Genomic DNA, 16,049 nt, shown 5'->3' on the forward strand with positions numbered 1-16,049 from the left:
GCAGACCCCTGGGTAGGAGAGCCCCCGCTCTCCTGGGCCTGCAACAATGCACATCCTGGGCGAGGTGCTAGATCTCCTCCCCCAGGATGGGCAGGGGGAAGCTTCAAAGGCATGCCGCCTCTGTGAGCTTCTCCAGACCATTTGCTGTACCTAGCAACCAGCCCCCACCAGTCCTGCCCCCCCACTCTTGCGGGAAGACTGGCGGGAAAAACAACGTCAGGAAGGGGGGGGGGGGTTGCCAGCCTGTGCTAATCCCACCCCTCAGGTGGGGGAGACTAGGTGAAGCACGACCCCGGGCTCCGGCCATTTTGAAGATGGGGAGCCCTGCCCAATCACAGCTAGGCTCCTGCCCCCCTCCCACAGGAGAGGAGCAGGCTAGGGGGTGTACTCACCCTAGGGCAGGGACCCATTGGTCCCTGTCCTTGCCCTATCTGTAACGCCCCTAAATTCAGTATTTAGGGGCCTTCCTCAGATCCCGATAAGAAAAGAAGAAAGAAGATCAATAAGAAGACGACCCGCCGGGCAGCTGCTAACAACAGGACAACAACAACTGACTTGGCTCCAGCCCTTCCGGCCTGTTGATCCTGGAACCTGCTCCTGCCTAAATCCCGGCGACTCCTGCGAACAGCCACCTTGGGACACCCAGAGGACCTGCCTGCCTTGACCCTCTTGAAGATTGGGACTCCCATCAGCAGAGGTTCTGCTGCAACAACCCCCCTGGTGCCAGCCAGGAAGCCCCGGACCAGCCCACTCTGCACCCGCCGGGCCGAGCCCAACCGAACCAAGACCACGAGGACGTCCCCCCGGCGACTGGGACCCGAAGTCCAGTGCCCAAAGACCCTCCTCATTGAACCAGACGATGCCTGCAGACTCAGAACCAGGGGCCACCCCAACCGCGACCACCTGAGGGTAAGCTTTTACGACACCCAAAGACACCCCTGCATCCGGCGCCCTACAGCCCCCTGTGCCTCCCTTTGGGGTACCTACCTGTCCTCCAAGATCCCAACTTACCTCTCGAAGTGCTGGTCGCCCCTGGAGAGTCTCCGTCCCCGAGCCTGCAGCCTTTGTTCCTTTTTGACCTTTCCCATTGGATAACATTGAGCGCCAGACGGCTCAAAAGCACCCTGCACCCAGCCACCCGAGTGCTGCTGGCTGTGCCACCTTTGTCCTATCCTACTTCCCCACTTGCCCTGAGCAAGTGACCAGGAGCCAAGCTCCGACAGCCGCATAGCCTGCTAGCCAGCAGCCACCAATCGAAGGCCCCCTTTCCCCCATTGGATATCATTGGGCCTAACTACCTCTGCACCCGGCCGGCCCCGTCCTGCTGGGGTTGAACCAACTGTACTTACCTGACCCTGGGAGACCCCTGAGTCTATGCCCAGAACCTTAACTTCACCTGCCAGGTACTCGCCTGGAAACCAGTAACTCACTTACCTGCCACTGGATAACATTGACCCATTTTGACTCGAACATGTTCTAAGTGTCAAGTTTTGGAAACTGGAAATATTTATATAAAATCACCCGAATTCCAAGGTACTCACCTGTGATCAGGGGAGAAGCCAGTTCTGTACCTTGTAGCCAGGTGCTGAACCGGGAAAGTCATCTTTACCGGGTTTATCAGTAATCTGTATTTTCTCCATAGGAATCCATTGTATGCTTTTCTCTGAAATTTCTTCTGTCTACTTTTGAAAACTTGAAATATTCTTTAAAAATCCTATGAAATACTGAAATGTAATTACCTACCTGTTTTAAGTTGAGACCCCAGTACTGGATTACAAAAGTAACACGATCATACCTTACCTGCAACCTGAATTTTCTCCCATTGGATAAGATTGTCAGATTTACCTTGAAAAGTTTTCAAGTGTGAACTTTTAAAACCGCTTTATATTCATGAAAATTCACTACAGTAACTAAAATGTCTGTTAGTGGGGTGGTTTGTGGCCTTCAGAAACAATTTATAAATGTATAGAATTTTGGCAGAAAAAAATTCTGCTATCTCATTGTATCGGTGTTGAGGGTTATCAGAGATAGTGGGGGACTGGGGGGTGTGAAAAGAGATTTGGCAATTTTTTTAATTTCGCGGGGGGGGGGGGATTGCAGCCAAAGTAATATTTTCTTGGGAATAAAAAGCTTTTATTTCAGTTTTGCTAAATTTTAACGCCATTTTGTAATTAATTTTACTGTTAGCAGAGAAATCCTTCCTCCAATTTCTTTCCTGTCTTTTGCATGTTTGTTTTAATATCCGGAGTTTAGAAGTATACCAGGTGTTTCTTTTGCTCCAACTTTTTTTTGGGTCACTTACCTTGTGAGAACCGTATTAAGTGAAAATTCGAGCCAATTATTGTAGTTATCGTTTGCAATAATGGGGCTTGAGAGGGGGATTGGAGTGGTGTTCTTTAAAAGTGTCCCCCAAGATTCCAATGGAAGTTTGGACCAGATGCGAGCCAGTTGCTTGGTCCTTGCACCTGGTAAAATGGATTCCTCCGAGTTGGAAAAGCCTATTGCAAGCTTACCGCAAACTTAAAATGGGCATTTAAAATTATAACCAATAGGGTTTGCTCATCTACTTCAGTAAGCAAGGCATCACTTTTGTATCCTTCAACTATTCAGAAAGAGTTGCTCCAAACATTTAAACTCCAAAATCTAAATGGACAGTAAATTGCTGAAAGACATACACAACAGTTTGCACTTTTGCTATCGTAAGTACCTGAAGAAAAAACATCAAACATTCCCAATGGCATTAAAACAAATGGAAGCCCTTTCAAAGGGAGAACCTCACCAATGTCAGGGTAAACTTCCAGCTGGGTAACTTTGCTCACTACGTCATCCACAGAAACTAGCCTGAAACATTTTGAAATCTTTTTTATTATAAAAATCATGCAATTGTTGCCGCTATTTTATGTACCCTCAACAAGAAAGCTATTATGCTAACAAAATGGTCCATCAATGTGGTCACCATTCTGTAGATTGAAGATCGCATTTCTGAGGTAGCCATAAACAAGTGTAATGTAAAACTATCATCTTTTTGTCATCGTAATCATGCACCTCACCTGGGCACCCCGGGTTTGTGCGCAGTGCTTTCTTGTAGTAAGCCAAGGCCCCACGGTAGTCCTTTTTGTTAAAGGATATGCATGCTTTACCTGTAATATGATAAACATTAAACACAAACTTTAGGGTCTCTTTTTGAATAGCTCCTCCACCAAACCCATACTTTTCAGAGTGTTCATAGCATCATAAAATCCAATGTATCCAGACAAACAAAGTTTCATGCTCATTTGGCGAGGTCAATTATGCAAATATATATGACAATACACCAGAAATGTGTACATTGTTTTATGCATGACTTTAGTACTATTGGTAAGTCCATTTTTTCAGACAACAGGTATGTGTCATCACTGAGCTTGTCTGAACCAAATGCTTTCTAAGGCCCAAAGCAACTCTTCTTTCATGGGACTAAAGTGTTCTGGCCAAGTGGATAACAGTAAACCTGGACATTAGGTTTTTGAAAAGGAACATTTGACATGAAATGCCATGAGACCATTGATTATGGCCCTTTGTGCATGTTATTCACTGGTATCTTACTGTTTGAAACAATACCTTGCCAGGTCGTTGCTACAAAAATATCTCTGTAAAAATACCTTTAATTTAGAAGGCACATCAAATCAATGCTGCTGACCCCATTAAGATAACTGAATATCAAAGTTTACCTTACACTAGGATGCTTTTCACTAAATAATCTAAAGTTGGGAAAGATAAAAAATAATGTTCTGCTCAAATGTGGAGGTAAAACTCTTCCTATCCCTACTGCAGCATTGTAGTTAAGTGCAGGTAAAGTAAATTATATGAATCTGACGAATTGGCTTTCCCTACAAAGTTTCATAAAAGAGGGGGCATTCATTTTTAGGTCTCGCTGGCGTTGCAGCGCGAAGCGCTGCCGCCAACGAGACTTATAGTCACCGTGTTTGCCTCCAAGGGAGACAGACCTGGAGACAAACCTGTGCACGAGCCGATTGTAGTATGGGCACGAGCCGATTCAGGTCTGTGAACGCGCTTCACAGTGGAACAGCTTTTGAGCCGCAAGTAACAATTATCACAGCATGAGACCCCACTTATCACAGCATGTCAACAGGCGCCCCAGGCTGCTGGAGCACTCAACTATAATTAATGTGCAGTTGAGTGCTCCAGCAGCGTGGGGCGCCTCTCTGCATGCTGTGATAATTATCACTTTGGGGCCTCATGCTGTGATAATTAGGGCTGTATGAACAACAGGGAGTTGGCTCTAATCAGTTCGGCTGAGCACTTATTAACAAGAAACAAAAAAACGTGCCTAAACCGATATGTGAATTGAACCACGACTTGTACTCTATAAGGTAGAAAAACTCATTCCAACCTGAGATGGTGCTAATCAATAGCAATTTATTCATTCAATTTAAAGCAATTTTTGCAAGAATTTTTTCATTTTATATACAAATATGGATTAATGGTGTAGGATTTTGTATATAAAATGAAAAAATTCTTGCAAAAATTGCAGGAGTTTGAATCAGAGAAGGTAGGACCATATTTCTTTGTTGTACAAAGTCAGTGAAGGAAAGGGAGTTAAGACGGAGCAGTTGCTGGTATCCATGGCCTTCAGAGAACAGGTATTGCAGTTAGCTCATAACCAAGCAGGGGGAGGACATTATGGACAGGAACGGACATTGAGATACTTATTAGAGAAGTTCTATTGGCCAGGGGTGTATCGAGAGACCGCAAAAGTTTGTCCCACTTGTCCACAATGTCAGTTGGTCAATCCCTCAAAAGACAAAAGAGTGCCGTTACAACCTTTACCAATTATTGATGTTCCATTTCAACGGGTCGGGATGGATCTAGTGGGACCTCTACTTCCATCTGCTAGGGGACACCAATACATACTGGTCCTGGTAGACTACGCCACAAGATACCCTGAGGCTATTCCTCTCACAAGTATGACTACAATGGCAGTCGCCCAAGCTATGGTGTCTTTCTTTTCTCGAGTGGGGTTTCCTGCGGAGTTGTTAACAGACCAGGGCACTCCTTTTATGGCTAAGCTAATGAAGGAGGTATGTAAGGTTCTAGGCATTCATCAAATTCGAACGGCAGTATATCACCCCCAGACAGATGGGCTAGTAGAAAGGTACAATAAGACTATTAAAACTATACTCAAGAAACTAATAGGAGAGTCAGGGAAAGATTGGGACCGGAAGCTGCCCTTAGTGTTATTTGCCATTCGAACACATGAACAAAAGTCCACTGGCTTTTCCCCGTTTGAACTCTTGTTTGGAAGAAAACCCCGCACTCTCTTAGATATGGCAGCAGAACAGTGGACAGAGGAGGAAGATGAGGGCAAACCTCTATTGGGTTACATACAAACCTTGAAAGAGACCCTAGCTACACTATGGGACACTGTTGGAATTAGGTAGCCTGGCCTAGGGCAAGACTAACATTCAGAGGCACAGTGTAAAGGTTGCAGACCACCCAAAAGTAATTCCACACAATAGCACTCAAAAAGAAAACACTACATCATAATTATGTGAAAATACGTACTGCTTTATATAAAAATAATGTTCTCTGGGTTGTCAAATATAAGTATCTCACATGTAATTAGCTCAAAACATTTCAGATCACTTTTAGAATCAGCAGTTACACTTTTGAAATTAATAGCAGATTAACACGTTGTCTTTAAAGCAGTTGCTATATCCCTGAACTCCTATTACACTTGTACATAAGGATAACCTGTACCTTAGAATCAATCAGGTTATTTATCACTTCTGCTAGAACCTTGGGAGGAAAAACCCCAGCAACACCTAAATACAAGTAGATTTCCTTATGAGATGAAAGCACAAATCTTATTAGTCAGGGAATTTGTTACAGATTCTATCAAGGTGCTAGCTTAAATCATCAGTGGTACATTCCTAGCATTTCTAGCGCTTAATTAGGCATAGTTTCTAAAGATGACCTATACTCTATAACTGGTCTCAGCAATAGCAATAACACTCTCAAATTACTATGCAGATTGATAATTAATTCCAATAGCGCCTTACAGTTGAATGTGCACCACAACCAGGTCTGGTAGATAACCCCTCTAAGTCCATAGGACAGTTAATGATGCAATGTGCTTCTGTTTTGCCTTCCAAACACTCTATTCCATCAGAGGGGGGGGCAACTGTCATTAATGAACAAGAGCCAGGGGTTGACTGGGACTCTTATATTCTTTACACCCCTCAGCTAACCAGGCTCCTTGTTATAAGCAGTGTTTCCACAGTTAAGCCCCTCGTTTTCCAGGCTTTTCCCCCCTCCTTCTTCTTTTCAGGCTCAACCAGTGTGGAAAGGAACCCAGACGAAAAGGAGGCCTAACCAGCTCTCCCTCGCCTCCCCTCACTCCTCACCGCTTACTTTGTATGAGCAGGCAACAGTCGAGTCCTCCGCTCACCCTCTGGACTCGAGGGCTCTTCACCGCTGCTACTTGGCCCCCTCGCTCCCTCTCAGAGGAGCGGAGACCTCTTCTGCACACAGAAAACGGAGCGCAGACACGGTGATGCAGCCTCGCCACAGGGCTGCTCCTCACCGTCCAGGATCGGTCCCTCGGCGCCCCACTCGATCTCTGCCACTCGCCGAGGCTGCCTCCGGACAGCTCTCCTCAGCGTCGCGTCGGCGCTTCCACACGCCCCCGGGCTCTCCTGCGCATGCGCGGGGGAGAAGCGACACCGCACTGGGCCTGCTCGGACCTAGGCCCCTCCTGAGGGATTATTACAGCCGACTGGGCATGCGCGATTGCGCCTCAGCAAAGCGTCTCGCCCAGGCTCTTCTTGGTAAACCGGGACTCCACTCGCTAACGCGACTGGAGCGCGGAAGGTGCCCCCGGGGTCCCGCTTTCGAAGGGAAGCCCTGACAAGCTTCCCAGGCTCAGTGGATCCCGGGGTTGGGCGCTTTACCAAAACGCTTGATGCCTTCCACCAAGGACTCCAGGGACCAGTTGTCTGTAGATCCAGCCAGGGCTCCTCAGGACACCAGCCTTCCCCAGCACCCAGGAAGGTAGGGACAGCGCTAGCTTGATTCTGTACCCAGTTCTCCTCACAAAGTCCTCTTAGCACTTGAGTTGAAGAAGGGGTTGGGATTTTAGGGAGAAAGGTTATCCTTCCTGAGTCTCTTTCTGCTGGGCAGAGGACTGCGCACCGCAGCACTGCAGTCTCCTTCTCCTCAAACCTCCCCTGTACAGTTTGGACAAGGGGCAAGCTAGGCGCCCAGGGTCTCCAGTAATCCTACACAGCGGGGTCAGGACAAATAACCCAAAAGGGGAATTTTGAGGTGACAACCCAAGGCAGCTTCCCTATCTAGGAGGTCAACCCTATGTCTGACCTCTCCCACCCTTGGCTACAGCCTGTCCTCCAGCTGACTTCCACAGGTAGACAAAATGGCTGCCCCGCATTCCGCCTTATATAGGCTGCCCTTCAGTGGTCCAGAATGGACCAGAAGGTTCTGGAATGCCCTATGTTAGGCTATGGCCAAGTTCTGTTGGTGACAGTTGGGGCAGTTGGTGGCCACCATTTTAGGTGGTGCCAACTTTCCTGTCAGAACAGGCCTCTGGACCTGAGGTAAAAAACTATGAGGGGGAGAGGGAACACCTATCCCCCTGGCCAACACCTATAAAAAGTCAGTAGACACAAAAATTAATAAGGGTATGAGGGGCAAAAAGGGGACAAAATAAATAAAAATTAGGAGGGACATTGCCAAAAAGCCAGACAGGTCTAACACGCGTCCCCCCCAGCTGAAAGTGGGGAGAACTACCCAACCCCTTGGGAGTCCTCATCACTAAGGCGGAAATACCTGGAGAGACCGTCTGCATTGGCGTGGTCCACTCCAGGCCGATGTTCCACCCGAAAGTCCATTCCCTGTAGGGAGATGGACCACCTCAACAACTTGGGATTTTCCCCCTTCATCTGCATCAGCCAACGAAGGGGTCGGTGGTCAGTCTGAACCAGGAAGTGCGAGCCAAAGAGGTATGGGCGCAGCTTCTTCAGAGCCCACACCACCGCAAAAGCTTCCCTCTCAATGGCACTCCACTTCTGTTCCCGGGGAAGCAGTCTCCTGGATAAGAAGACTACAGGTTGATCCAGGCCCTCTTCATTGAGTTGCGATAACACTGCCCCAATGCCATGTTCGGATGCATCTGTTTGCACAATAAACTCCTTGGAGAAATTGGGAGCCTTCAGGACCGGTGCTTCGCACATTGCCTGCTTCAACTTTTCAAAGGCTTGCTGACAAGCCTTTGTCCAAACTACCCGTCGAGGTTGTTTCCTAGATGTGAGCTCTGTGAGGGGCGCTACAATAGTGCCATACCCCTTCACAAAGCGACGGTAGTAACCTGTGAGGCCCAAGAAAGCTCGGACCTCAGTCTGTGTCTTGGGGGGTTCCCAGGCCATGATTGCCTCAATCTTCGCCTGTAGGGGTTGCACGGACCCCCTACCCACCAAGTGTCCGAGGTACACAACCGACCCCTGCCCAATCTGGCATTTGCTGGCTTTGATGGTCAATCCAGCTTGTTTCAGCGCCTGGAGAACTGCTTGCAAATGTTGCAAGTGGTCCTCCCAACTGCTACTGAAGACAGCAATGTCATCCAGGTAAGCAGCCGAGAAACCCTCCATTCCAGAGAGGACCTGGTTCACCAGTCGCTGAAATGTGGCAGGGGCGTTCTTGAGACCAAAGGGCATCACACAGAACTGGAAGTGTCCCTCGGGCGTGGAAAAGGCTGACCTTTCCCTTGCTCCATCTGTCAAGGAGATCTGCCAGTACCCTGAGGTGAGGTCAAAGGTACTGAGGTATTGGGCAGCTCCTAGCCGGTCAATTAACTCATCCGCCCTGGGGATTGGATGAGCATCAGTTTTGGTAACTGAGTTCAGTCCTCGGTAATCCACACAGAACCTCAGTTCTGGTGTGGTGCCCGGTGGGGCGGCTTTTGGGACTAGCACCACCGGACTGGACCAAGGGCTGCTGGACGGTTCTATCACTCCTAGCTCTAACATCTTGGCAACTTCGCCATGGATGCTTGCCTTCACCTTGTCCGACAGCCTATAGGTCTTGGATTTCACTGGGGGACTGTCTCCTGTGTCCACATCATGGGTACACAGGTGGGTTCTTCCTGGGACAAGGGAAAACAGTGAAGAGTACTGCCCCAATACCTGTCGGCAGTCCTCTCGTTGCTCAGGAGTGAGAGACGGGGAGAGAATCACTCCCTCCACCGACCCATCCTTCTCTTGACATGAAAAGAGGTCTGGGAGAGGTTCGCTTTCTGCTTCCTCAGCACCATCAGTCACCAACATCAGGATGACCTCTGGCCTCTCATGGTGGGGCTTGAGGCGATTGGCATGCAGCACCCGTAGGGGCTGCCGCGGGGTCTTAAGATCCACCAAGTAGGTGGCCTTACCCTTTTTCTCCAACACCTCAAATGGGCCTGTCCAACGATCCTGAAGGGCACTTAGCTCTCCAGGTTCCATCACCCAGACTTTCTGGCCAGGCTCCAACTCCACCGGGTGAGCATTCTGATCATACCATTCCTTCATGACTGCCTGACTGGCCTCCAAGTTGTCAGCAGCCTGCTTCCACAACTTGGCCATCTGGCTTCTGAAGGCCAACATGTAGCTCACCACATCCTGGGGAGGTTTTCTGGGAGACTTCTCCCATCCTTCCTTCACCAGGCTGAGAGGCCCACGCACCGGGTGCCCATACAACAATTCGAATGGGCTGAAGCCCACTCCTTTCTGTGGCACCTCTCTGTAGGAGAACAGTAAGCAAGGTAGGAGGACGTCCCACTTCCTCCGTAAACTCTCTGGCAGACTTCTTATCATGCCCTTCAGGGTCTTATTGAACCTCTCAACCAGTCCATTGGACTGGGGGTGATAGGGAGTGGTGAACCGGTAGGTCACCCCACACTCCTTCCACATGGTCCGCATGTAAGCAGACAGGAAGTTAGTCCCCCTGTCGGACACAACCTCCTTTGGGAATCCTACCCTAGTAAAGATTCCCATCAGGGCCCTAGCCACCACAGGTGCAGTAACAGTCCTCAGAGGGATGGCCTCTGGGTACCGTGTGGCATGATCCACCAGAACCAGGATGAACCTGTGACCAGCTGTTGTTGGTGGATCCAATGGCCCTACAATGTCGATGCCCACCCTCTCAAAGGGGGTGCTAACGACTGGAAGCGGTTCCAGGGGAGCCTTTAGCTTCACCCCTGTTTTCCCACTGGCCTGGCAGGTTACACATGTCCTACAGTATGTGTCGGACGCCACTTTCATTCGAGGCCAGTAAAAGTGGAGGACAAGCCGTGCAAAGGTCTTGTCCTGGCCTAAGTGTCCTGCCAGTGGTATCGCATGAGCCAATTCCAGCAGAAAGGCTCGGTACTGCTGCGGGACCACCAAGGCCCTTGATGAGCCAGGTAGAGGTACCTTGGGTTCACTGTAGAGGAGTCCATCCTCCCAGTAAAGATGGTAGTGTCCCGTAACATCACCTGCTGCCTGGGCTTCGGCCTGACGCCTCAGTCCCTCAAGGGTAGGGCACTCCCTCTGCCCCCTACAGAAGTCCTCTCTGGTAGGACCTCCCTCCACATGCCATTCAGCAGGGATGGGCAAATCCTCCAGAGAGTCTACTTCCCCCTCCACGGACTCCTGGCCTACCACTGCAGGTGGCCGATCTGTCTCATGGGGCGTGGAAGCCGGAGCAGGCTGTCCCTGTCTCCGTTTCTGACCCTTTTTAGCAGCGGGTTGGGCCATTGTTCCAGGCTCCAACCCAGGCGAACTCCCTCTCCGGGCAGTCGCAGACCTTGTGCTGACACAGGCCCAGTTAGGTGTACCCAGCATCGCAGAATGCGTCCGGTATTCCACCTCTCTCCAAGTGTTGTGTTCCATGTCATTCCCCAACAGACAATCGACTGGCACGGCAGGGCTTACGGCAACTCGAAGTGAACCTGCAACCCCCTCCCACTCAAAGGGAACCTCAGCCACTGGATAGTGGCCCATTCTGCCGTCAGCCATCGCGGCGGGGTGGAGTACATTAGGAACAACCTGCTCTGGGGACACCAGCTGACTTCTCACCATAGTCATGCTGGCTCCTGTATCCCTCAGAGCCTCCCCTCTCTGGCCATTGATGGTAACCCATTGCCCATACTTTGTAGTATTTGGGGGCACCTGGATCTTTGGCACCATCTCCCGCTCTCCCAGGGACACTAAGGTGACACCCGCCCACTCACCCCCCTTATCTAAGGGCAACTCCTCCCCGAGCGCTACACTAGCTACTCCCGGTGACTTTCCTCCGGTGGGAGGGGGTGGTCTCTTTGGGCATCTGACATCTCCCTTATAATGTCCAACGCCACCGCATTCAAAACAGTGGGGAACCCTGGGCTGCTGGCTTTGGCCAGGATAAGGGTTCCGGGGCGGGTTTGCCCTAGGGGTGAAACCTGCTCCCTTCCCTTGGAAGTTATTTTGGGGACCTTTAGAGAACTCTTTCTTTTTCTCCCCCCCCTCCTTCTTCTGGGGGGCGCCCTGTCCGGCTTTTTGAGATTCCCCTCCAGTCCCCTTGGAGGACACCCGAGTACTTGTCCAGATGTCCGCCTCCTCTGCAAGCTTCCGGGGATTGGTCAGCTTGCTGTCTACCAGGTGTTGGCGCAGCTCGGGAAAACATTTCTCGAGGAGGTGTTCTTTCAAAAATAGATTGTACAGCCCCTCATAATCCTTTACCTCACTGCCCTTGACCCAACCCTCTAAGGCCTTTCTGGCATAATCAAGGAAGTCCACCCAGTTCTGAGTGCCCATCTTGTGGCTCCCCCTAAACTTCTGTCGGTACCTTTCTGGGGTGAGCCCGAACTTCCTCAATAACGCCAGCTTCATGGTGGGGTAGTTTGTCTGTTCCTCTGGATCCAGGGCCAGCAAGGTGTCCCGACCAGCAGGAGGCATGTACTTGTACAAGCTACCCCCCCAGTGCTTCTCCTGCACTCCATGAACCTTCAAAGAAACCTCATAAGCGGCCAGCCACTTAGCTACATCATCCCCCTGACTGAAGCTCGCTATCAGGTCCTTTGGGATATAGGGTTTGGTCTCCCTGGCTGACTCTTTTGGTTCGCTGCCACCATTCCTAACAGGAGAGGACCCCCGTCGCAGACTTTGGAGCTCCAGTTCCTTCAGTCTAAACTCGTGGACCATCCTCCTCTCCTCTTTCTCCTGCTCCAACTTAGCCAACTCCCACTTTAGCTGTCTTTTCTCCCTCCTATCGGTGAGCTCGGCTTCTGTTAGGCTTTTCCCAGAAATGCTACTGCCCTTTCTGGAATAGGACATTGGTTCGGTGAGTAAGTTTTCCCCCTCATCGCGGAATAACTCTTCTACCTCCCCCACCAAGTCCTGGTCAACCTCTTCATCCTCCTCCTTTGTCTCTTGGTGTGCCTCCACCCAGGCCCTAAGGCTAGTCTGGAGCTCCCCCTTCCTGGCACCCTGTTTGAAAAAGACCCCCATTTGTTGGCAGAACATTCTCAATTGGGGCACGGAATAGACTTCCAGGTTTTCCACTGCAAACTCCATTGTGAGTCTGGCAAACCTGGATACACACCAGAAATTTCAGAGGGGTAAGGGTAACCTAAAACCAACTCCACCCACCACCAGGAATAAATTTAGAAAAAACAAAAGGACTAATTGGGAGGGCCGCAAGGAGAAAACTCCTGGTGTAGGTTAGGTGTATTACGTCAAATTACTAGTAAGTAGCTGCAACCAAGTCCGCAATCCCACCGCTAGGCACCAATATGTTGGAATTAGGTAGCCTGGCCTAGGGCAAGACTAACATTCAGAGGCACAGTGTAAAGGTTGCAGACCACCCAAAAGTAATTCCACACAATAGCACTCAAAAAGAAAACACTACATCATAATTATGTGAAAATACGTACTGCTTTATATAAAAATAATGTTCTCTGGGTTGTCAAATATAAGTATCTCACATGTAATTAGCTCAAAACATTTCAGATCACTTTTAGAATCAGCAGTTACACTTTTGAAATTAATAGCAGATTAACACGTTGTCTTTAAAGCAGTTGCTATATCCCTGAACTCCTATTACACTTGTACATAAGGATAACCTGTACCTTAGAATCAATCAGGTTATTTATCACTTCTGCTAGAACCTTGGGAGGAAAAACCCCAGCAACACCTAAATACAAGTAGATTTCCTTATGAGATGAAAGCACAAATCTTATTAGTCAGGGAATTTGTTACAGATTCTATCAAGGTGCTAGCTTAAATCATCAGTGGTACATTCCTAGCATTTCTAGCGCTTAATTAGGCATAGTTTCTAAAGATGACCTATACTCTATAACTGGTCTCAGCAATAGCAATAACACTCTCAAATTACTATGCAGATTGATAATTAATTCCAATAGCGCCTTACAGTTGAATGTGCACCACAACCAGGTCTGGTAGATAACCCCTCTAAGTCCATAGGACAGTTAATGATGCAATGTGCTTCTGTTTTGCCTTCCAAACACTCTATTCCATCAGAGGGGGGGGCAACTGTCATTAATGAACAAGAGCCAGGGGTTGACTGGGACTCTTATATTCTTTACACCCCTCAGCTAACCAGGCTCCTTGTTATAAGCAGTGTTTCCACAGTTAAGCCCCTCGTTTTCCAGGCTTTTCCCCCCTCCTTCTTCTTTTCAGGCTCAACCAGTGTGGAAAGGAACCCAGACGAAAAGGAGGCCTAACCAGCTCTCCCTCGCCTCCCCTCACTCCTCACCGCTTACTTTGTATGAGCAGGCAACAGTCGAGTCCTCCGCTCACCCTCTGGACTCGAGGGCTCTTCACCGCTGCTACTTGGCCCCCTCGCTCCCTCTCAGAGGAGCGGAGACCTCTTCTGCACACAGAAAACGGAGCGCAGACACGGTGATGCAGCCTCGCCACAGGGCTGCTCCTCACCGTCCAGGATCGGTCCCTCGGCGCCCCACTCGATCTCTGCCACTCGCCGAGGCTGCCTCCGGACAGCTCTCCTCAGCGTCGCGTCGGCGCTTCCACACGCCCCCGGGCTCTCCTGCGCATGCGCGGGGGAGAAGCGACACCGCACTGGGCCTGCTCGGACCTAGGCCCCTCCTGAGGGATTATTACAGCCGACTGGGCATGCGCGATTGCGCCTCAGCAAAGCGTCTCGCCCAGGCTCTTCTTGGTAAACCGGGACTCCACTCGCTAACGCGACTGGAGCGCGGAAGGTGCCCCCGGGGTCCCGCTTTCGAAGGGAAGCCCTGACAAGCTTCCCAGGCTCAGTGGATCCCGGGGTTGGGCGCTTTACCAAAACGCTTGATGCCTTCCACCAAGGACTCCAGGGACCAGTTGTCTGTAGATCCAGCCAGGGCTCCTCAGGACACCAGCCTTCCCCAGCACCCAGGAAGGTAGGGACAGCGCTAGCTTGATTCTGTACCCAGTTCTCCTCACAAAGTCCTCTTAGCACTTGAGTTGAAGAAGGGGTTGGGATTTTAGGGAGAAAGGTTATCCTTCCTGAGTCTCTTTCTGCTGGGCAGAGGACTGCGCACCGCAGCACTGCAGTCTCCTTCTCCTCAAACCTCCCCTGTACAGTTTGGACAAGGGGCAAGCTAGGCGCCCAGGGTCTCCAGTAATCCTACACAGCGGGGTCAGGACAAATAACCCAAAAGGGGAATTTTGAGGTGACAACCCAAGGCAGCTTCCCTATCTAGGAGGTCAACCCTATGTCTGACCTCTCCCACCCTTGGCTACAGCCTGTCCTCCAGCTGACTTCCACAGGTAGACAAAATGGCTGCCCCGCATTCCGCCTTATATAGGCTGCCCTTCAGTGGTCCAGAATGGACCAGAAGGTTCTGGAATGCCCTATGTTAGGCTATGGCCAAGTTCTGTTGGTGACAGTTGGGGCAGTTGGTGGCCACCATTTTAGGTGGTGCCAACTTTCCTGTCAGAACAGGCCTCTGGACCTGAGGTAAAAAACTATGAGGGGGAGAGGGAACACCTATCCCCCTGGCCAACACCTATAAAAAGTCAGTAGACACAAAAATTAATAAGGGTATGAGGGGCAAAAAGGGGACAAAATAAATAAAAATTAGGAAGGACATTGCCAAAAAGCCAGACAGGTCTAACAGACACAGTTCACCAGAATATGGAAAAGGCACAAGATAGGCAGAAAACTCAGTACGACCGCTCTGCCCACATGAGAGAATTAGCAGTAGGGGACAAAGTTCTAATACTCCTTCCCTCCTCAGACAAGAAATTGTTGGCCACATGGCAGGGACCCTATACTGTAGTCCAAAAAGTAACTCCAGTTTCCTATAGGGTTGCTGTACCCCATACCAATACAATAGGGCAAACGTATCACATTAACTTAATCAAGAAATGGGAAGAGCCCGAGGTGATCAATACAGACCAGAGATCAGTCCAAACAATCAGTCAGGCGACTATTCATAAAAAGCTAGACTTACCCCAAAGTTTTGAAGTTACTGGGAAAGACGAAAAACCAACCATGGGACCTAAGCTGTCTGTTGAACAAAAACAACAGTTAGAACAACTGTTGGACCAATACCCAGGGCTTACTTCAGGCAATCCAGGGTTGACCTCTTTAGTTACTCATGACATCATCACTCCGCCTGGAAGGGTGGTGAACATCAAACCGTACCGTATCCCTGAGGCTAGAAGAGAGGCAGTAGAACAGGAAGTTGAAAAGATGTTACAAGCCGGTATAATCGAACCATCCAAGAGTAACTGGCGTTCTCCCATTGTGTTAGTGCCCAAACCGGAAGGTAGCATCCGTTTTTGCATAGACTTCCGCCAGGTGAATGCTAACTCCAAATTCGACAATTATCCCATGCCCAGAGTGGATGAATTAATAGAAAGACTAGGAACGGCTAGGGTCATGTCTACTATCGACTTGACCAAAGGCTATTGGCAAATACCCTTAACCCAGTCGGCTCAGGAGAAGACAGCCTTCTCAACACCCTCTGGGTTATATCAGTTTAGAGTAATGCCTTTTGGGCTACATGGGGCTCCAGC

At 49.7% G+C, this 16,049-nt stretch overlaps 1 protein-coding gene across 1 annotated transcript in view; it reads right to left on the bottom strand.

Annotated features, from left to right (window-relative positions):
• Positions 1–16,049, bottom strand: part of CTR9 (CTR9 component of Paf1/RNA polymerase II complex) — a 263,261-nt gene that overhangs the window by 216,018 nt on the left and 31,194 nt on the right. The window contains exon 5 of the mRNA XM_078680945.1: positions 3,051–3,140. Coding sequence (XP_078537071.1) covers positions 3,051–3,140 — 90 coding nt within the window. The remainder of the gene's footprint in view (positions 1–3,050; positions 3,141–16,049) is intronic.

This window comes from Lissotriton helveticus, chromosome 3_1, assembly GCF_964261635.1.
Source record: "Lissotriton helveticus chromosome 3_1, aLisHel1.1, whole genome shotgun sequence".
In the NCBI taxonomy this organism is placed as follows: Eukaryota; Metazoa; Chordata; class Amphibia; order Caudata; family Salamandridae; genus Lissotriton; species Lissotriton helveticus.